The sequence below is a fragment of the Hakea prostrata genome, chromosome 8, assembly GCF_041222555.1.
Source record: "Hakea prostrata isolate BN-2017 chromosome 8, UWA_Hpros_2, whole genome shotgun sequence".
Taxonomy (NCBI): Eukaryota; Viridiplantae; Streptophyta; class Magnoliopsida; order Proteales; family Proteaceae; genus Hakea; species Hakea prostrata.
Window position 1 is genome coordinate 53,739,753 of NC_142607.1, and position 24,039 is coordinate 53,763,791.

The 24,039-nt window shown below is 36.6% G+C and overlaps 2 protein-coding genes and 1 long non-coding RNA gene across 3 annotated transcripts in view; all 3 read right to left on the bottom strand.

Annotated features, from left to right (window-relative positions):
• LOC149008630 (uncharacterized) overlaps positions 1-8,621 on the bottom strand; it is a 60,462-nt gene extending 51,841 nt beyond the window's left edge. The window contains exon 1 of the long non-coding RNA XR_016174968.1: positions 8,228-8,621. This is a non-coding gene — a long non-coding RNA (uncharacterized LOC149008630). The remainder of the gene's footprint in view (positions 1-8,227) is intronic.
• Positions 8,622-13,236: 4,615 nt separating this feature from the next.
• Positions 13,237-16,646, bottom strand: LOC149008631 (two-pore potassium channel 5-like). The gene is made up of 2 exons (XM_089166967.1): positions 15,176-16,646; positions 13,237-13,828 (listed from the first exon to the last, which is right to left on the bottom strand). Exons 1-2 carry the CDS (start codon positions 16,147-16,149, stop codon positions 13,681-13,683), a joined length of 1,122 nt encoding a protein of 373 aa, XP_089023093.1. The 5' UTR covers positions 16,150-16,646; the 3' UTR covers positions 13,237-13,680.
• An 850-nt stretch (positions 16,647-17,496) lies between these two features.
• Positions 17,497-23,825, bottom strand: PDE320 (pigment defective 320). The gene is made up of 6 exons (XM_089166708.1): positions 23,244-23,825; positions 22,140-22,386; positions 21,519-21,873; positions 20,594-20,931; positions 18,694-18,903; positions 17,497-18,109 (listed from the first exon to the last, which is right to left on the bottom strand). Exons 1-5 carry the CDS (start codon positions 23,513-23,515, stop codon positions 18,706-18,708), a joined length of 1,410 nt encoding a protein of 469 aa, XP_089022834.1. The 5' UTR covers positions 23,516-23,825; the 3' UTR covers positions 17,497-18,109; positions 18,694-18,705.
• Positions 23,826-24,039: the final 214 nt, after the last annotated feature.

Consider the following 24,039-nt stretch of genomic DNA (forward strand, 5'->3'; position numbering starts at 1 on the left):
AAAATCAATGAAGATGAATCACAAGGTGGAAATGAACCCTTTAACCTTACAGGATAAGTACCATCACTACATCAGAGATAAAATTATGTTTGAAATCAAGTGTCAAAATCAAGGCTGGAGAATCTCAATGTGGAGACAACCCCTTAAATCATGTAGGATAAGTACAATCATAAGTACAACCACAAGAGCAAGAATACTATAGGTATAAATTAAAAGGATACAACCCTCAACCTCATAGAATAATATAATCAAAAGTACACAATATAATTATGATTGAAAAGTGTTAAAATCATGGACGGAACAAGTCAAGGCGGACATGCACCTTCAACCCTATAGGATAAGTACAAACACAAAGGCATGAATACTATAAGTGTAAATTACAAGAGTAAGACCCTCAACCATATAGAATAAGTACCATCACATGGCTAGGAATGGAAATATGATTAAACTCAAAAGTTAAAATCGAGGAGGCCAGCTCTCAAGGTGGAGCACCACCCTTAATCTTATATGACAGTACAGTCACAAGGGCAAGAATAGAATTATCATTGAAATCAAATGTCAACATCAAGAGGAATGATCTCAAAGTGGAGATGCACCCTCAACTTGATTTTATTATTAAAAACAAGTGTTAAAATCGAGAAGGGGAACACTCAAAGCTGAGATGCACATTCAACCTTACAAAATAAGTACAATCACAAGGCAAGGAATATAGTTACAATTGAAATCAAGCATTAAAATCGAGGATGGTAACTCTTAAGATGAAGAAGCACCCTCAACTTTTTAGGATAGTAGAATCACAAGGCCAAAAATATAATTATCATTGAAATGAAGGGTCAAATTAGAGAGGCAAAATCTTAAGGTGGAGATACCCCCTCAACCTTATAGGATAAGTACAATAATAAGAAAAAACATAAATTAGGATATGAACCATATGTCATAATTGAAGACTGCTGATCATAAGATGGAGATGCATCCTTATCCTTATAAGTATAATCACAAGGGTATGAATAGAATTATGATTGAAATCAACTGTCAAAAATAATTTTGGTGAATCTCAAGATGGAGACACACAATAGTAGGAATAAAACTAGGCTAGAAATCAAATGTCAAAATCAAGGAGGGAGAATCTCAAGGTGGAGACACACTCTTTAAATGTATAGGACAAGTTCAATCACAAAGGCATGACACTAAGAATAAATTACAACGGTATGAATAGAAGTATGATTGAAATCAAGTGCCAAATCGAGGAAGGCGAATATGAAGGTGTAGACACACCCTCAACCTTCTAGAATAAGTAAAATCAAAAGAACAAGAATTGAATTATGATTCAAAAGTGAGGAGGGCGAATCTCAAGATGCATACACACCCACAACCTTATAGAATAAGTACAATCATGAGGACATGAATAGATTATGATTGAATTCAAGTGTCAAAGTTGAGGAGGGCGAATCTCAAGGTGGAGACAGGCCCTCAACCGTATAGCATAAGTATAAGCAAAAGCACAAAAACAGAATTATGATTGTAATCAGGTATCAAAATTTAGAAGAGTGATTCAAAAGCTGATGATCCACCACCAATCATATAAAATAAGTACAATCACAAGGCCAGGAATATAATTTCGATTGAAATCAAGTGTTACAAATTAAGAGGGTACCTCTCAAAGAGGAGAAGATCCCTTGAGCTTATAGGATAGTATAATCATGAGACAGGAATAGAATTATCAATGAAATCAAAATTGAGAGGAAAAATCTCAAGCTGGAGACGCACCCGCAACCTTATAGGAGAAGTACAATCACAAGAAAAGGTATAAATTATGACAAAAATCATCTGCGAAAATTTAAGATGACTAATCACAAGAACAAGAGCCACCCACAACTTTATAAATAATCATAAGGGAAGGAATAGAATTATGATTGAAATCATTTACAAAAATTGATGAAGATGAATCTTAAGGTGGAGGCCCAACCTCCAACCCTATAGGATAAGTAGCACAACAGCAGAAATATAATTAAGTTTGAAACCAAGTGTAAAAGCATGAGTACAATCACAAGGAGATGAATACCATAAGTATAAACTACAAAGGTAAAAATAGAATTATGATTAAAATCATGTGTCAAAATTGAGGAGGGTGAACCTCAAGGTGGAGACACACCCTAACCCTTATGAAATAAGTAAAATTGTAGGACATGAATAGAATTATAGTTGATATTAGGTGTCATTATTTAAGAGGGCGAATCTCAAGGTTGGGACACCCTCAATCTTATAAAATAATACAATCAATAAGGAAAGAATAGAATAATGATTGAAATCAAGTGTCAAAATCAAAGAGGGCAACACTCAACCTTATAAGACAAGTACAATCACAAGGAAAGGCATACGTTATGCAGGAAATCATATGCCAAAATATAAAACGGCTAATCACAAAATGGAGATGCACCGTCAACCATATAAGTATAATCACGAGGGCAAGAATAGAATTAAGATTGAAATCATTTATGAAAATCAACGAATATGAATCTCAAGGTGGAGACGCAACTTTTAACCTTATAGGATAAGTACCATCACAACAACAAAAATAGAATTAGGCTTGAAATCAAGTGTCAAAATGGAGAAGGGAGAATCTCAAGGTGGAGACCACCCATTTAATCATATAGGATAAGTACAATCAAAAGGGCAAGAACACTATAAGTATAAAATACAAGGGTAGGAATAGAATTACAAAGGAAATCAAGTGTCAAAATCGAGGAAGGAAAATCTGAAGGTGTAGACACAACCTCAACCTTATAGAATAAATATAATCAAAAGTACAATAATAGAATTATGATTGATCTTAGGTGTCAAAGTTGAGGAGGGTGAATCTTAAGGTGCAAACAACCCATCAACCACATAGTATAAGTATAATCACCAGGACAAGAACAGAATAATGATGGAAATCAAGTATCAAAATTGAGTAGGGCGAATCACAAGGTGGAGACACACTCTCAACCATATTGAATAATACAATAACATGGCTAGGAATAGAATTATGATTAAAATCAAAAGTTAAAATCAAGTTGGCCAACTCTCAAAGTGGAGCACCACCCTCAATCTTATAGGACAGTACAATCACGAGGGCAAGAATAGAATTATCATTGAAATCAAATGTCAACTTCAAGAGGAATGATCTCAAAGTGGAGATGCACCCTCAACCATATAGGACTAGTACAATCATAAGGAAAGGCAAAAATTATGTCTCATGTGTCAAAATTGAACATGGCTAATCATAAAGATGACATGCACCCTCAACCTTATAAGTATAATCACAAAGACAATAATAGAATTATGATTGATACCAGGAGTTAATATTTAGGAGGACAACTATCAACGTGGAGACACACGTTTAACCTTGTACAATAATAGAATCATAAGTACAAGAACAGAATCATGATTGAAACCAAGTGGCAAAATCGAGGAGGGCGACACTCAACGCGAAGATGCACTTTCAACTTATAGAATAAGTACAATCACAAGACAAGGAATGGAAAATTGATTTAAATCAAGTGTTAAAATCGCGCAGGGCAACTCATAAAGTGGAGAAGAAACATCAACTTTATAAGAGAGTATAATCACGAGGGCAAGAATTGAATTATCATTAAAATTAAGTTTCAAAAGCAAGAGGGAGAATCTTAAGGCGGATACACACCTTCAACCATATAGGACAGGTACAACCACAAGTGAAAGCATAAAATTATTATAGAAATCATGTGTTAGAATTGAAGAGGGCTAATCACAAGATGGAGATGCACCCTAAAACCTTATTAATATAATCATGAGGGCATGAACAAAATTATGATGGAAATCATTTGTCAAAATAGAAGAAGGTGAATCTCATGGTGGAGACGCACCCTTAAACCTTATGTTTGAAACGAAGTGCCAAAATCTAGGTAGCAAATATTAAGGTGGAGACATGACTTTAACCATATATGATAAGTACACTCATAAGGGCATAAATGTTGTAAGTATAAATTACAAGGATAGGACTAGAATTATGATTCAAATCAAGTGTAAAAATCGAGGAGGGCGAATGTGAAGGTGGAGGCACCCTCCAGCTTATAAAATTAGTATAATCACAATGACAGAATTAGAATTATTATTGAAATCATATGTGAATACTAAGGAGAGTGAATCGCATGGCAGAACGCACCCTCAACCGCATAGGATAAGTATAAGCAAAAGGACAACAAAAAAATTGTGACTGAGATCAAGTGTCTAAATTGGGGAGGAGTAATCTCAAGGTGGAGATGTACCTTCAACCATAAAAGTTAAAATCATAAGACAAGAATAGAATTATGATTGAAATCAAGGGTTAAAATCAAGGAGGCCAACACAAAAGGAGGAGATGCCTTCAACCATATAAAATAACTTTAATCAAGAGGCAAAGAATAGAATTATGATTAAAATCAAGTATTAAAATCAAGCAAGGCAACTCTTAAGGTGGAGAAGCAACCTAACCTTTATAGGATAATACAATCAAGAGGGCAGTAATTGAATTATCATTGAAATCAAGTGTCAAAATCGAGAGTGAAATATCAAGGTAGAGACGCACCCTCAACCTTATAAAACAAGTACAGTCATAAGGAAAGGCATAAATTATAATAGAAATCATGTGTAAAAATTGAAGATGGAGACGCACAAGATGGAGACACACCATAACCTTATACATATAATCAATGAGGGTAGGATTCGTAGGAATAAAATTATGATTGATATCAGAAGTCAAAATTTAGGATGGTGAATCTCAAGGCGGAAACACACGCTAAACCTTCTAGAATAATACAATCAAAAGCACAAGAATAGAATTACTATTAAAATCAAGTGTTAAAATCGAGAACGGCAACACTCAAGGCCGAGATGCACATTCAACCTTACAAAATAAGTACAATCACAAGGCGAAGAATAGAGTTATGATTGAAGTCAAGCATTAAAATTAAGGATGTCAACTCTTGAGATGAAGAAGCACCCTCAGCTTTATAGGATAGTACAATCACAAGGCCAAAAATATAATTATCAATTAAATGGAAGGTCAATTTAGAGAGGGAAAATCTTAAGGTGGAGACTCCCCCTCAACCTTATAGGATAAGTACAATTACAATAAAAGGCATAAATTATGATATGAACCATATGTCAAAATTGAAGACTATTAATCACAAGATGGAGATGCATCCTTATCCTTATAAGTATAATCACAAGGGCATGAATAGAATTATGATTGAAATCAACTATCAAAATTGATTTTGGTGAATCTCAAGATGGAGACACACGGTACTAGAAAAACCATCACAATAGCAGAAATAGAATTATGTTTGCAATCAAGTGTAAAAATTGAGGGAGAATCTCAAGGTGGAGACTTACGCTTAAAACACATAGGATAAATAGAATGACAAAAGCATGATAATATAAGTATAAATTACAAGCAAAGGAATAGAATTATGATTGAAATCTAGTGTCAAAATCGAGGAGGGAAAATCTCAAGGTTGAGACACATCCTTAACCCTATAGTACAAGTATAATTACAAGGACAGATTGACAGAAATAGAATTATGATTGAAATTAGATGTAAAAATTAAGGAGGGAGAATCTCATGGTGGAGATGCACCCTCAACCATGTAGGATAAGTATACGCACTAGGAGAGGAAAGAATCATAACTGAAATTAGGTATCAAAATTGAGGACGGCGAATCACAAGGTGGGGATGCAACGTCGAACTTATAGGATAATACAATCAACAACTAAGGAATTATAATTATGCTTCAAAACAAATGTTAGAATCGAGGAAGGCAACACTTAAGGTGGAGATGCATATTCAATCGTATAGAATAAGCACAATTAGAAGGCCAGGAATAGACTTACAATTGAAATCCAGTGTTAAAATCAAAGAGTGAACTCTCAAGGTGGGAAGTACCCTCAACCTTATAGTATAGTACAATTACGAGGGAAAGAATAAAATTATCAATGAAGTCTAGCGTCAAAATTGAGAGGGAGAATCAAAATGTGGGAATTCATCTTCAACCTTATAGGACAAGTACAATCACAAGGAAAGGAATAAATTATGACAAAAATCAAATGCCAAAATTGAAGAAGGCTAATCACAAGATAGAGACGCACCCTCAACTCAATAAGCATAATCACGAGACAGAAATAGAGTATTATTGAAACCATTCGTCAAGATCAATGAAGGTCAATCTCAAGGTGGAGACACACCCTCTAACCGTAATGGATGAGTATCATCATAACAACAAAAATAAAATTGTGTTTGAAATCAAGTGCCAAAATAGAGGAGGGAGAATCTCAAGGTGGAGACGCACTCTTTAAATGTATAGGATCAATCACAAAGGCATGAATACTATAAGAATAAAATTATAAGGGTAGGAATAGAATAATGATTGAAATCAAGTGTCAAAATCGACGAAGGCAAATCTCAAGGTGTAAACACACCCTCAGCTTTATAGAATAAGTTAAATCATAAGAACAAGAATTGAATTATGATTGAAATCAAGCGTCAAAAGTGTCACCCCTCAAACTCATAGAAGTATAATCACAAGGCTACTAATAGAATTATGTTTGAACTCAGGTGTGAAAATTGAAAAGGCAAATCTTGAGGTAGAGACACACCATCAACCTTATAAAATAATACAATCAAGTGTCAAAATCAAGGTGGGCAACACTCAAAGCAAAGATGCACCTTTAACTGTATAGAAGAAGTACAATCACAGGGCTAGGAATAGTATTATTATTGAAATCATGTGTTAAAATTGATAAGGGCACCTCTCAAACTAGAAAAGCATCATCAACTTTATAATATAGTACAATCACACGGGAAAAATAGAATTATCATTGAAATCAAGTGTCAAAATCGAGAGAGAGAATCTAAAGGTAGAGATGCATCCTCAACCTTATGGGACAAGAAAAATTTAAAGGAAAAACATAAATTATGATAAAAACCATGTGCCAAAATTTGAGACAACTAATCAAAGATGGAGACACACCTCAACCTCATAAGTGTAATCCCAAGGAAAAGAACAGAATTATGATTGATATCAGGTGTCAATATTTAGGAGGGTGAATCTCAATGTGGAGACACACCCTCAACAACCTTATAAAATAATACAATCATAAGCACAAGAATAGAATTGGGATTAAAATCAAGTGTCGAAATCGAGAAGGGCAACACTCAGGGCGGAGATGCACCTTCAACCTTATAGAATCAAAAAAAGCATATAAGACATTGGATCTGAGGTATTGCTGGAACTATAAAGTGGAAATGTTTATGCATTTAATCATTGAATCTCTAGGGTACTTTTGCATTCTTACCTAGCAACTTGCCATTTATGTGCCAATCCTGCCTTGTCAAGGTCTCTAGTTTTCCTATTCTTAATGGCAGCTATATCTGAAATTTCTAAGGAATAAATTTTTATCCAGCTACCTATCTATCTAGACATTGAACCATTGGAAGGTTCTAAAAGAGTTGTTAAGACTTCCACTATACAGCCACATACTGTAACTGCATTTGGGAATATTTTTTTATATTCTGAGTTGTTGGCATTAAACTTCCCTATTCTGATCATTATTAATACCCAGCTATCTTGCCTGTAAAAGGGTTTCTGTAGCATAAAGCTAAGTCAGGACCCTTTAGCCTAAAATGTCCTTACACCTGCCAAAGTTGCCTCCTCAAACTTCTTGACAAGCCATGGTGATACTCTAATCAATAGAGATGAGAAACACCGTCACAAAAGATAATTTACACCATAACTTCACCAACCATAGTGAAGATTCTGTAGCCATTGAACACAACCCAACGACATACATCACTGGCCTGCTCCCAACTCTACAGATGCTTCCAACACTCAGATATGCAGATATAAACAAAAAAAACACCTGGAATTGTTATATTCTCTCAGAAATGTGCATGTTATCGAAGAAAATCCCCAATTATAGAAGATACCAAAAGTTGTGTAAGAAATTTGCATGATTTTTCTTAAAATGGAAAACTTAATAACCATAAATCACATCGGACATATAATACAATAAAGTTGATAATGGGCAAAGAGCATCTCTGATCCTACCAAAAAGCAGCAAATATATAACAATAATATCGCATATCTGCACCAACTCATCACCATCCCCATGTTCATTCTTAACCCTAAAAATATCAGCAGTAATCTCGAATCAATAACCTTTTTCGACTTACCTCTACTCCATCCGGCGACAATGTCGGCCAACTCTGCATTGAATAAGCCACCAGCAAACTTCAAGACGTCGTAAGCTTCGTAAATTACCGTGCTCGATGCCGATAATTAACCGATATAGGTTAAGACTGAAACGATCGCACTAACGAGACTGAAACGATCGCTCTAACTCCCATCCGAATTTAAGGCGACTGCGTTGGTTGGATCGAGACCACTCTCCTAGCATTTGTCAAATGTTTTCCGCAAAATTATTGAGATTACAGTATAAGACGATCGAGATCGGAGAACCCATCGCTTCCGAGTGAAAATGAAAGAGAACGAAGCAGACGAACAGTAAACATTTGCAGAGTGAAGTCGTATTTATACTTGGTTTGCGCGGGATGAGGCGTTCTAACTTCCAACGCGTAGTTTTTTTTTTTTTTTTTTTTTTTGGGAATACAAACGCGTAGCTTTTTATTAACGCTAACTACAATTTTACTCAAAAAGGAGGAAAATTAGAAAAAAATATTAACGCGTAGTGGGTAATGGGTATTTAAGCGGGTTAATGGAGTCGTTTGAACTTCGCTTGCGATTTACGCTTGTAAATATAATAATAATAATAATATAAAATAAATTAACTAATTAATTAAAACATAAAAAAGGGGGGAATCGGTAAGGATGTTTTATTCGAATTTTTAAACGGGTGTATTAATAAACTCTCTTTTTGTTCTTTTTGTTTTTTTAACAAAAACGAAAGTATTTATAATTTTACAAATTAAATTAACTTTTTAACAGAGAAGGCAAAAATTAGGTGAATAATTAATGGAAAAAAATCAAACAAAAAAACGAATGAGTACATGAAATCAACTCTTCTTTCTTTTCTTTCTTTTCTTTTTCTTTTTTTAGGACATTGGATTGAGTTTTTCATTGAGACCGGGAGGACACATGTTATTACAACAAAGATAGTTTTATTTTTATTTTTTTAGATAAAACTTTCGGTGTATTAATCAGATGAAGATAAAATATTACCGAACCCAATTGAACCGCGGTCGGGTAATCATAACCCGGTCGAGCCACGATCGAGTCATCAAACCCGGTTGGCAGCTGCCACAGACTAATCGAGACCGGTCTTGACCAAGTCTCAACAATTGTGTGAAGTTGAATGACTTAACCGTTATGGACGTAACATGGCCTGAGGATTTCGGGATACGTGACAAAGTCATAATAGGTAACTTTCATCAACGAAAGTGGGATCGTGCCAAGTTAAGTAACTACTCTTGAAGAAGGTGAAAACCCTACAATTTGACGGCCACCAAGAATGATCATGACCGAAACAAGACGTAAAACCTATATAAACAAATAGCGTATTTAAATCGTTTCCTTTACTCTCATATTCAATTTATGCTCTACAACTCGCTAGAGTTTTGTGATCAGTTATTTAATTGACTTAGCCTTCGAAGGTGGCCTCTTGACCCCACGGTCGGGCCACAGCTAACCTTGTTTTGCAGGTTCATCCTTAGGGATCTAAAGGCTGGGTAGGTTTTGACTCATCATAATCATAAGAATAAAAAAACATACAAGCACATTACATCTATTTAGTCTAACATACATATATATATATATATATATATATATATATATATATATCTACATCCACATTTGAAACTTACAACCTAATCAAAAAATTCAAATTCAAAACTGCGTGTCAAATCATATTGGCTTATGTTTGGTGCGAAAATTTGTGGATCTCACTTGACGACTGTGATTCCCTGTTGGCCATGTTTATATTGAAATACATGATTGCTCCTTTGCATAAGATTTTGTTAAAAATATTAGAAAATTTTACTTAATATTGTTTTTTTTTTTTTTTGTAAAAAGTATTTTATTATTATCGACTCATAAGATAAATTTTGGAAATAACCTCCTACATCTTTGACCACAATTGACATTTATGTCAATCTCTACCTATTTATGTTCTCTTTATATTTCTCTATTACATAATAAGTTGGAACCCCACCTTTCCGTGTTGATACACCTTTGGTGGATATATATGCTCTTCCTCTTAATATATAATGGAGAAACGTGAAGAAAATACAAACCTCTATTGTCAAAGGTGAAGAAGCCTAAGGTGAAGCAATGCAAGTGGCTCACAACTTTCAACCTAGATCTGGCTTATAAATATCTTCTCTCCGCCGGAGATTCCTTGGCTCTACGAATCGACAACCATACAATAACAAATGGGGATCAAGATATCGAAAGTTTCAGTTTGAGCTTGAAAGAGAAGAAAGACTTAGAGAGCTTAAAGCAACTGAGTTCTTCTCTCTACTTGCCTGAGCTTAAAGATCGTTGCAAACATTTTCCATAATATTTTCAAAGCTGGATGGGATTGGACCACACAATGAATTATGATATTGAGGCCCACATGGAGATTTTTTTTTCCATAAATTTGAAAATTTAATGTTGTGTAAAACTAAAAAAAAAAAATAATAAAAAAAACAAAAAAAACAAAAAACAAAAAACCTTATATTTCACTTTACCCATGGACAAAATGGTCATTTCAATCTCAAAGTTAATGGAAAAGTAAGAGTGGGTAACTTAGTACTATTCCAAGTTCACCATATTGGACAACCTGTAACATTGCCACTTAAGTGGCCAAGTTAGAATTTGGTTCATTTTTGTTATTGGAAGTGGAGTCCTGTCTAAGGAACAAAATCTCGTTCCATATCACCGGTTCACCACCTGCCAAATCGGCTGAAAGAGCGAAATCTCGCCGATAAATTTGAATTATTTCTTATAAATTCTTCCATATTAATTCTCATTCCTAGTCACATTTAACATATTACCTTCTTAGGCCTAAATCATTTGGATATACTTGGAAGTTGACTTGTTGACCTTGAAAATTATCTATTCATAATTTAAATTGTTTTCATAAATTTTTTCATGTATATGTTTTTACCTAACCACATATGGCACATTACCTTTTAAGTCTTGAATCATTGGGATACAATTGGTAAGATTGTCCATTGACCATTGAAAATTCTACTATCGAAGTTGTGAAAGAAAATGCCTAAAACACTCAAGAAATTGCCAAAACATCACAAAAACTTGAGATTTTCCCGATATATCGGTTGATTCGGGATATACCGCGAAATATCGGCGATATTTTGCAATCTCAAATATTTCCCTTGTTTGGGTTAAGTGTTCACCAAAATGGGCAACATTCGGCAAAAAGTTGTACCTTTGTCTTGTTTCACATAATTCAAAAAGGGTCATTTGCCATCACATTATCCAAATAAAAAGAATTATACATAAGTGGCATGTCATTGAACATTGCTACGGACCCACAAGCAAGGTGGCACGTCACCGATATAAAGGAAAAAAACATTTAACTAATTTTTATGCTAGAAGGCATTCACCTTTTATTTATTTTTCCTTTGGGAGTAATAACTAAAATTGATGAAGTAATAACTTCATACTTCTTGGATGGCTTTCTAATTCCCATGAAGAGGAATGCTAGGTTGAATCCCTTCTAAGCTTCAACCAGCAAGTTAATTACGCTTCTTAAGTTGATTGATTTCTCCTTCACTACAAACTTAGGGGTCTTGCTTGGGTCCTACGCATGACCCAAGCAATTTCACAAACTTACACAGCTGAAAGATTTAACAGCTTTGTTTCGCTTCTATTTCTTGGTTTCTGAGTCCTAACAAAAATGGAAAGAGATTTTCTTTTCTCTTTTTAATTAATTCTTTAATAAAGATTTTTTTTTAATTTTTGTGACTGCCTTTTGGTAGAGTGTCAACCGGCCGGGTTGGGTTGAGCCAACCTTAAGCCTTAACCTTACCCTAAAGGCTGAAATTGAAACACAAATCCTACCCAACTTTGTCTGGTTTAAAAATCTCCAACCCTAAACTGACCTTGACAGGGGCTGATCCAATCCAGCCTGCCTTGATTAACCTTGATATGGTCGGAAAGGATCGGATTGGCCTGGATTAGCCTTGATAGAATCGGGTTGCCCTACTGTATCATTGCCATCTTCGTGAAACTAACATGTCTGACAGAGATAAAAGAGTTGTCAATAAAACAAGAAGGTGGTATATGCCACCAGACTCTATCAAAACCAAAAGGCTCAGCAGCTCTAACTAAATAGTCTGCTAACATATTAAAATCCCTGTACGTAAAACGAAAATCCAGATAGACAAAATTGCATCTGAGTTAATGTATCTCTTGTATTAAACTTGAGCACACCCAATCAAGACAGTTGAACTGGTCCTTCATCAAACCATCTCTTACTGCTTCTAGTTCCACTGCAGTGACTGAGAGGCTGTGGCAGAGCTTCATTTGAGCGACAATAAAGCTGCCTGTTTGGTCCCAAAGAATAGAAGCTCGACTCCCCTTTGAAAGTGACTACCTTTGTCGCAGGCTCCATCCGTGTCAACCACAACTACTGCCAAGTTGTTTGAACCTCCATTTCAGCAACCAATCTTGAGATATCACAATTCCTTGATTTACTTCTGATCCAGAACTCACACACAAACTACCACATATGGTTCCAACATTGAGAAACAGAACCAAGGGAAAAAAAAAAATAAGTATATACTAGAATCAAGAAAGATGGATGGAATCTTAGAATCTTAGATTCTTGGAGTCTCTTGAGCGGCAATTGGAGGGATACAGTCTGAAGAGAGAGCATACACAATCAATTTTTGTTTTTTACACATACAGGATTAAATTGTTGATTTGGGAATGTAAAATTTGTCTAAATATACTGATTATTTTTGTAATCCAAGCCCGCCCATTGAATAGAAAAAATAGGGCTAGACTCAGGACAGGTTTGGGCCGGTCTGAATCAACAAGGTAGTATTGACACCCGTAACCCCTTGGTGCATGACAGTTTTTAGTTCATAGATCAACTGAAAGAACAGCAAATCTTGTGAAGAAAAAACAGTAATTTTATATCACTTTTGGCCATACTAAGTTTATTTATTTATTTCAGTCTTTCCGAACTGTTGGCTACCCCCCCCCCCCCGAAGAAAGAAAAAAAAAGGTGTTTTCGAACTGTTGGCTTTTCCAAACAAAGTAGAATCTCCAAAAATTGTGCAAAACTGGTCTGATCTTTCTTCAAACCAACCAGGTATAATTCAGAAAGACAGTTCTAGCCGGTAAGATTGGACTGGGAAGATAGTACAAGTTTGTGGCAGGAATTAATTTTCGTTCATATGTCATTCTTTTGCCTCATAAACAGCTGATGAGGTTATTGATTATTGATCTAAATCAGGCATTTTTCAAGCACTAGAGCTTAATTCAATCATATATTCTCTCTGTCTTTGACAACTGTTTTGCATTTGACATGCATCCCTCTGTATGATCATTCATTCTTCTGAGAGGCCTTTTTCACTTCCTTACCTGAACTTTGAGACTTGGTGTTCCACATTCATGATGAAATCCTGCTCCACAAATGTTTTCTCAGTTATCCTTGTCATCTATAATTCTCCAGGAGATCAGGGAGTGTTATCTTCCCTGAATTGTTGGGATCAAGCTTTCTGAACTGATTGCAGATCTGCAATATATCTTTCTCCCCTATCCTTCCCATCTCTTTGAGCTTGTAAATAACATACTCTGATTTACTGAAATTTTTCATAAGGAAAAAAAACATTTGATCAAAAAAATTAGGAAAAGAACATATAGAATAGGATAAAACTCCTTTCAGCAAATAAAAACTGAACACTTAATAAATCAAACACATGGTCTGGATAACACTTTATTTGTTTTCTTCCCCATTACAATGCCAATCGAGGTATAATGCTTCACTGTAACAGAGGGTCGAGCAAAGACCAATCACATTGGAACAATTTCAATTAAAAACAAGTAGATACAGGGAGAAAGTTTTTGCCCCACTAGCTGTATGGTCTGCAACCATATGGGAAGTTTTATATCCATCTCTGTTGGATGGTATTCTGGCGAATTTACAAGAGACTTCGGATCAGAGTCTGATCTTTTAATTTTTTTGGGCATCCTCTATTATAATGCCTTAACCCACGTACCATCAAGTGGCAAACAGTGAAAGGCATTATATTTCACTTGGCATAGTGATGTGCAACTTGGAAGGAAGTACCTTCACACACAATCAGAAGGAACCAGGAATACTAAGGGGAAATCATCCATAGATCAAAAGATCTATGACCGCAAATGAATGTAGTAATCCTCACCCATTGTGCACAAGAGATGATAATTATGAACATAGAATTCTTGAATATACCTTAGGTTACAGAAAAACCCGAAGGCAACAAAAACATCCAAACATGGCAAGCTTATCTGCTAAATCAGTTGTTACCATCTTGGAGAGAACCTAGGTCATAGTTGATTCAACACTGATGGATGGGCGACAAATTGATTATGACGAATGGTTCAGGAAAATATCGAACATAGTGTTGATGGGTAAGATTCAATCATTCACAATCAACACAATTAAACATTAAAACATCTCTCCATTAGATCTTACCTGATGGACCTAATACCAGACTGATGGTTCAGTGTATTATCAAGTGTTGTGGATTTGTGGGTCAAAATTTAGACAATCTTAGTGAATACTCATCATAAGGGGCCTTGGCTCTAGCAGGTTCATAAAATGTCTGTCCATTTCTTCCTCCGATTCTTCTTCTTCTTCAGGCTAACATTAATAGGTAGGAAACCCACAAAAACTAACCAATAACATGTCTATTTTTTCCTCCTATTCTTCTTCTTCTTCAGGCTAACATTAATGGGTAGGAAACCCACAAAAACTAACCAGTAACATTCAATTTCAAGCATTCTATAGATACAGTCTGTTGAGTCGTAGTTAGCTCCATGATGAATTTTCATAGACCAAACATAAGCTCCCAATCAAAATCAAAATTTAACGAAAGATAGAAAATGCAGACAGATTACTTGTCATATATAATAGGAAGGAATAAGAATATAAGGCAGCAACCAACCTGATGAATCCATGGTGATTGACATCTGCGGCAAGCAAATCCTCAACAGTGATGTCACGCTGTAAAACCCAATTGGTGATTCTACGGTGTCTCTTGTCAATCCTTGCCTCAGCCAAGAATAGAAACGCTCTTGCCACTGCCAGTGTTGAGAAGAGAAGCCAAACAGAGGCGAACAACCTCCCAGGCAAAGTCTTGAAGGCCCTATCGCCGTAGCCAACGGTGGTAACTGACATGACAGACAAATAAACAGAATCGATCCACCCCAAATCCTCCACGAAATGCAAGATCATAGTTCCAGTGCCAATGCACGAAGCAACAACCCCAAGTGCAAGACCCACCTTCATCCTTATTCGCATTCTCCCCTTGGCCATGTCAAAAATGTACTTCTTAGCCGAAAATCCCCCGGCACGGGCGCTGGCGCCGGCGTCTTTTCCAGAACCGGCACCAGCGCGGATGCTGGTCCAGATCATGTTCTCCTGCAAATCCAGCACGTAATTTACCATCCCACTTAACAAAATGTCTATGAAACCAAAACCCACGAGTACGAAGGCGCATGCGAACAATTTGGTGGCTGGGGTCAAGGGTGCGATATCTCCATAGCCGATGGTGCACATGGTGACGATGCAGAAGTAGAAAGCGTCGACGATGGGATGGGTTTCATGACCTGAGAAGTAGTCTCGGTTGAAGAAATAGATTAAGATGCCCACAGAGAGATAGATGATGAGGAACAAGAATGATTGGCTGATGATGATGGAACTGGAATCTTGAGGTTTCTGCATCTGGGTTTGGTGCTGCCTGCGATCTCGCACAACTGCTAAAGCAGGGGCGGTCTTGCAGCGATGGAAACCACCGGCGTTCTTGTTACGGCCGTCTATTGGCCTAAATTCTCTGAAAGAGGAGGAGGAGGAGGATGATGGGACGATCTCTGTTTCCTCAATTGTTTCTCTGGAGAATCCTGAAGGAGAAGAAGACATCTTCGTTTTCACCTAAAACGCAAGGAGAATCAGACCATTTTGGGCTGGGGAAAAATTTGCAGAAGGGAGGCCATCAAAATGATGGAAGCTCCCCACTGCGAAACCCAAATTAGTGATGGTTTTACTCTGGTTTAGTCATGTGCCTTGAAGTTGAACTGTTGAAGGTATATCCAAACCAGCTTCATTAAGCTATGGAACTGGTTTTACCACCTCCTTCATTCCCATTGGTGGTCAGGGTTCAGGATTCGCCAAATTGGGGATCAGATGGTATTAGTATTAATAAATAGATAATTGCTGTTATCTACTAATGTCACTGAACATATCCCTTTAATTGTCAATGATAATAACATCAACATACCTGCCACTGTCATCTCAACAACTCTTTCTTTCTATTTCGGGTTTTCCACTTTTCCCACGCGGCGAACAGAGAAACGGCACGAATGATTCTGAAAAATCTGTGCCGTGTTGCAGATTTTTTTCTTATCCAGACCCTGCTGCAGTTTCACCCCCACTCGCAAACAAAGTACCACAAGCCCACCAAAGAGGTTAAAAAAAAAAAAAAAAAAAAAACAATTTTCATTCTTATTTTTGAATAAATTTTTAAATTTTGATGGTTGGTGTGAACTTATTTTTAGTGACCATGGGCTCATGTAACCTAAAAACATAAATGAAAACATCATTTACTCTCATATACTAGAAAACAAGTTCCTTCCAACCAACATATTTCTCTGCTAGATTCCTTAACCAGCTTACATCTCATTAAAGAAATATTATAAAACTATTTACAACCATTCACCTACCAAAATATATATATATAATAAACACCTACCAAATATATTTATTATTTTATAATTCATTATAGACAATACTTACCAATTTAACAAATAAATTGCCAAAGAGTCCATTTAGTTAAATGAATTCAGTCATAAATCAGAGATTTATAGTCGTTTGGTCTTGTGAATTTTTGGATTCATAAAATCTAGGTATTCACCTTTTTACACTAAAAACGTGAATTTATAGATTTATGGGTATGAGATAAAATCCAGAGATTTCAGCCATACTATAAAAGCGCTAAACATTTGAACCATTCATAAATGTTTTTTTAAGATGAATCTACAGATTTTATTCCAAATATTTTGGCTAACCAACAGTTAATTCTATGAATTATAACTCCATTGATTTGAAATATCTAGAATTGAAATCTCTAGATTTTTGAAAATTTCAGACTCAAATAACCAAACTGGCCCTAAATAATTTATAATTATTTTTTATCCAAATTAAAAAAATTAGTCTCAATTTTCGTTTAAACTTCTTTAATTTCATTCCACTTAAATGGAGAGAATTGATTTCAAGCAAGAAGTGATATAATATTTGTTTGGTCAAGAACTCAAAGGTACTCTATTAAATAAAATAATTAAAGCCAGAAGACCGAAGATAAGGAAACATCAACCATAAAAAAGGGGTATAACATGAATAGTGATCTATGTATTATTCAGCAAGGTAACTGTCATTACCAAAAAAAAAAACTGTCATTTATCCTTATTTAAATAAACCCTTACCTATATGATCCACAAATGCTTTGGACAGGAATGGTGCTTTTTTGGTGAAAGATTCTACAACTTTTTCTCGGTACCAGGATAAAGTTACAAATGCTCCATGTTACTCACAAGACAAAAATTCAGTGACATACATCCTAGCGTATGTTCTTCAATCACTCAAATTTTTTTTCTATGACAAATTTTTTGGGCATCCATCGAAACTGTGGTCCTTAGTTTTTGATATTTGATTTGCCAGCTCCAATTGGAATGAAATTCTGAGATGTATACCTATATAGAGCCCTGGTGTTCACCATTCCACAAATTACTACACCCATTTAACCTTCTTTGTGGTTGAACCAAGGTTCAACTGGAGAACCCTTTTGAGGCCAGCTTGCCTTCAGAAGCCTTGGCATGGTTTTCACCTGAAAAAAAAAGAAGAAAGAAATTTCTTTTTTTCATATCACAAGTTAAATTGTGAACTTGAGAAAGAATGTAAATACAATTTGAAGCTCAAAAAAATCAAAAGAATTCCACTTCATAGGAAAACACTCCAAGGTTCTAATGTTTCCCACAAGTACAATCTCCATGGTTCCTCAGAACTATGGACCAAATTTAACACCTCCTACTAAAAATAAATTGTGGGAACAAGTAAAGGTAAAAGATATCAAAGAATATGCGAAAATGATGTATGGATGTAATGTTTTTAGAGTTTTTTCATGGCGCCCACTTAAGCGAGGGATATTGTTGTCCATTCACAACGAAAGTTTGAAAAGTTAAAAGCGTTGGTCAAAAACTAACTGTGGATAACTTGATATTTTGCAAAATGGTAAGTGTGAGCAGTCTGAAAGGTTTACCACTTAAGTGGGCAGTCAAGAATTTTGGCACAACTTAAGTAGGAGCCATGAGAAACACTCGTGTCTTTGTTTAAGAAATTGAGTCTTTGGAATTTCTAGAACGAGGATGCAATGCTGCATCATTGATGGTGGTTAATGAAAGGAAAACATACCTGGTTTTCTGTTTATGTCTCAAAGAAACGGAGTTCAACCATGGCCTCTCGATGTTTTGTGGAATACCATAGCACAGCCTTTGCTGAACCGAGAACTTGTAATGCAAATTCAACTGCATAAACTGACTCATGTACATGAGCATGCCAGCCTCCGTTTTTCAAATCCAATTCAAACCTTGAATCAACTCGAACACTAAGTGGCCCCGCAATCTGCAACACAACAGGGCAAATACCCCAAATGGTTCTCTCAAATAAGCCAAGTCAACAATGAAACAATTAAAAAACAGTATAAGCATAGACTTATAACTGACAGATATCAAAAGTTGCACCCCTCACAAATTTTGACTTCATCCATGGTATACAAGATGCCAAAAAATCGACACGTCAGCCAGGTAAATGCTGGCCAATCAATTAAATTGCATTCTATTTGCGCCACGCCGCCACCCATAACAGAGGCAAGTTAAAGCGCACCACAAGTACCAGCAGACAAAAAAGAAGTCTGCAACCAAAATGGTTGCTTTATATCCAATGATCTCAGTCCACCCTCCTCTCTTCATAACACCATCATATGATGATTTGTTAGGATCCTCATAAGGCCAAGCTACTCCATTAGAAGTAAATCCAAAATAAATGCAAGAAATCATATTCAGTCATCGGAGTTGTTCAAGAATTAAGCTGATTCAGTCTAGAACCACAAAAGAAGGGGTTTAGTTTGTCGTAAACTTCACAAGGAAAACTCAGATTGGTTAGCTAAGTGGTTGAGGCAGATTCTCTCATTAACACCATTTCAGGTGTTATATTATTTCCCCTCTCCTGCCTATATTCAGAAATAACATTCTTGCTGCCAAAACTGATTAACCTTGCAGTGGTCCAGAAGGTTAATAGAGGTATTTCCCTTGATGTCCCTACTAAACAGGAAAGAAATTATGAAGGCACATTTGTCAACGAGAATAATTCTCAAGGCATTCACCATTCAGCAGTGGTTAATCAATAGGATCACCTAATGGCATCTCCTAATTAAAGAAGTGCCTTTTGGTAAGGAGTATCAAGCACATAGGACTACTAGGGTATCTCGATATTCCTCATTCTAATCAAAATTCCTTCCTATCTGTCTCCTTCTCTGTTTGGTCCTAGTTAATCTCTGATTAGCCAGACCCAGTTAGTCAATGATTAGCCTAGTCCTAGTCCTCATCTGATTTCCTAAAGTAACTAAGTTTCCACTTTGTGATTCCTAGTAGGATTAGACTCCTTTCTTTGTACTCTGGTTCTACATAAGTATAGTCACAAAGGCGGTTCTGCTAGCTCAATTCATTCCCCTTGGACAGTCCCATCTTCTCTCTCTCAGTTCTGGTGTTTCAAGTTTCTGGTAGTTACACACTTACACCTCTGGTGGTGTTTCATGACTAAATTTGGCTTGGCAAAGTCAGAAGCATTTAGGGTTTTTATTTTTTATTTTATTTATTTATTAATATAATACTGAATTACTGATAGTAGACATTCAGAGTGATTGTATGGTTGGCCACTTAATGTTTTCCTGAGAGATATCTTTCTCCTGCCTTTTTAAATTGTTACTATTTGTCATTCTATCTGTGAATGAATTTGTCACTGATAAAATATAAGCACATAAAGAAAAAGGTCCAAATAAATAATGTTTAAGAGAAATAACTCTAACAGTGACGAGAAAAAATTGCAAATCCTACATTTCACAAAGTGTCCAGACAATGGCACTTCCAATAATTAACAACTGTTAGCACAATTATCGATACAATAACATTTGCCATTACTTAAATGCCCAGCACAGGACAAATGCCAGAAATTTGATTTGATTTTGGTGCCATGATACTTCAATCTCAATCCATGTTGTAACTTAGACCCATTTTCAGGGGGAAAAAATGTGTACCTGTTGTTGAAGAGAAAGGGTGACATCTGGGCAAATTGCTTGAATTGCTTCCAAATCAGGCGTTTGAGAACGGTAGAGATCTTGTGCCACATGTGCAGCCCCAACTACAAATTTTGAACCTGACGGGAAATCCAGGCGCGCATGCAACCGGGTAAGATCCAAGAAGAGTCTCTGGAAGTGGCCATGCTGAGCTGTATAGGAAACAGATGCGAATAAATCTGCCAAAAGGGCAGACTTTTTCCAGGGGGAGTACAGACTGAAGCCCCCAGGACCCAGCACTGCATCTTTTCCTTGTGATCTCACAGAATTCTCTCCAAATGATGCAGTAACTACAGTACCTGTTTGTCAAAAATTTAGACGCTTAGTGACATTAAATGTGGGATCCAGCGTCAGCATAAAAGGTTGGACACAATGAGGCACACTGGAAGCTTGTATTAACTAAACAATCTTTGGATGCTTGTATTTTTTATATTAAAATATGATTTTGGGATGCTAAAAGGTTGGGATGCTAACATATGCTACCTCCAATCCAAGCAAAGTAAATAACTCATACTCTAAATCACCTCGCTAAATGATCCTAACCAACTGATTAATTGTATTTCTTTAACATGTGAACTGAATTTATCATGGAAGCATGACTTAAGAAGTAAGCAGAAGGTCTACGCATGAAAATAGAGATGACATAGAAAGGAGGAAACACTTTCTTCTCGAGAGGGGGTACACTTGAGATCTCCAAAACACTGGTGTCAGCAGCTCTTGCCTAAACTTCAGGTTTAGTCAGCACAAGCAAGGATGACCACTTTTTCCCATCATCATTATCATGACTTAATTATTCTATCCAATTCATCAACTATGAAGCTGCAGCCCCGTAAGAATACATCCCTCTGAAAACTGATTAAAACAAACTAGAGACGCAGCATCTTACCAATGATTCCTGATGCAGAAACATGAGGATCTGACAGGAATATGTCATATGGTTGCACCATTTTCAATTTGCCTGCTTTACTTCTCCAGATGTCCACATCTCTTTTGATAGAGAAGGCATGTTTGAGACAAATCCCAGGGAGTAATGTAGGAGGTATCTGATTGACCTGATCACCACCATATTGCTTGGGCTCCCCTCCATTATAATGTAGGCTGAAGTGATTGCTGAAGCCAGAGTCGGAAGGAAGAGAAGCCAGATCTATTGCCATCAATAACGGCACATCCCAATATGTACCAGTCTTGTCCACAAACAGTTCAGGCCATACTGCTTCAACAGTTAAATCATGCCATGGGAACTGCAGACAAACAGAGCCATGCAGCATACACTAGAACAGATAAGTAAAACCACCAAGATTATTAAATTTAACAGGATAACCACACATGCACCGACAAAGAAAAATTTTCTTGTGGTCAAGTTGTATTATTTTTGTATTTTTGTTTTCTTTTATTTGTTTACTCTTTTTTTTTTGTTTTGTGTGTGTGGGTGTGTGGGGGGGGGGGGGGGGAGGAATCAAAATGGATCTAACAGGTATTCACACTAAAAATTGGTTTAGGCGCTTGCCTTATGATAAAAAACTGCCTTATTCCGTGATCTATTCTCTTCACCATGTGTATCTGAGCTCACAAGTAATGTACTGTCAGGTGTGATCAGGAATTCTGAGCACAAGCCACGAGCATATACGGATTTACTGCAAAGGCTTCTCCACATGCTTTTCAACCATGACGAGTTCTGGGTGTTGTTTGACTGGCACTCCTTCACAGAAGATATTAATTTGTGCAAATTCAGCTGGCCCAACAGAGTAGCAAACCTGCACAACTTCAAAACCCAGAAATCAATTTAACAAGATCAGAACTACTTACTACAAAATGTGATTATAATTGAGCATTGCAACCAAATTGGCAGATTGATTTTTTGTCTACAAACTTCCAAACTACATATTTTCTGTATACTGAATTTGCAACGACCAAACTACATATTTTCTCCAGTCTCCAAACACCTGCCACACCCTACCGTATGAACCAGTTAAGTGCCATGGATTTGGACATTTCTACAAGGCAGGACCAGCCAAATGGTGCAATCTCGACCAATCTGTAGTCATTCCAACTTCCAAGTGAAGAATCCTTGCCAACAATTTTTCTTCTGCGAGTCCAACCATTGTGCAGATTTGTTGTCGAACAATATACAGCATATCACTGAGATTAGCTTCTGTATATCGTCCCTACCTCCCCCTCCCCCTGCAGCATCTGGTCTATTAAGATGCAACAGAGCAATGTGACCACAGATAAAGGATGTATTTCCTTCCTCTTAGATTCAAAATCTAATACATAGCTTCCCTTGCACCCAAAAGAATGAAATGGGGCTTTAAGAAGCAACTTAAGTAGCTAAAACCTCGAGTATTTGGTTTTCAAATGAGAATAAGAATGAAATGAAAATGAAAATTATTATTATTATTATTATCATTCTTTGTTTGCATTCTTCTATGAGATAATCCAAAATTTTCAGTGGAAGAGCTCCACCATTATTAGTTCACGACTCAATTAACACCCTACACTGATTTTGGGGTTGGGGACGAAAATATAGAAGAAAATGCAACAACCAGGCATTCGTAATAAAACGAAAAAGGAATGTAGGAAATGGAAGGGTCTTTCGAAAAGGAAGACATACCAGTTTTCACGCAAAGGGAAGGTGAGGACGCGTTGCAGAGACAATCCATGGTTGGTACTAGTAGGATCACCAATGTAAGAAGGAACGAAAGGCAAATAGATGAAGCGTTGTATAAAGTCTACCTGCTTAGGCCTCGAGAGCCTGGTTCCTCTCGACAGACCTAATGGCAGAGGGTCTCCAGGAACAGGGCGTGCGACGCCATCAAGAGCCCTTGGAGTGGACATGTCCAGATCCCAAAATCCAGCGTCCATTGCCCATCTCAGATTCCTCATAATCGTCGGAAACAAAATCAAATTAAGTTGAAGGCGCAACCCTGTTCAGCTGTTTCAAGTTTCAACCCTGAAAGCAGATGGCTCCGGATATGAGATTCTCCATTTTCTGCAGGAGAGAAAAATCCATTCAATTCATCCCTTCTTCTTCTTCTTCTTCCGAATTCAAGATTTCCTGCCACTTCCACTTCTTCTGTGTAGCAGTGTCAGCTAAGTGTTACGTCATTGAATCAAATGCTCTCTAGCTTAAGTGCTCCGGTTTCTTAAGCTAGAGACGAAAAATCTACTACTTCTACCTCAAACCAAAAAGCTAAAGATATATAAAAAAGGATCAATCGGGCAGCTGGACCAGATGGCTTTATTTTCTGGGAAGCCACGACCGTTGTGTATCGGATAACTTCCCATCAAAGTGTTCCCTTTTCTCAACCGGGTTGGACCATAGTAAGCCGGATCCGGATCCTGGACTTGGATACTCAATAAAACCCAATCGGCCCAAATCAATACAAAGTCGCCTTGAGGCTGAGATC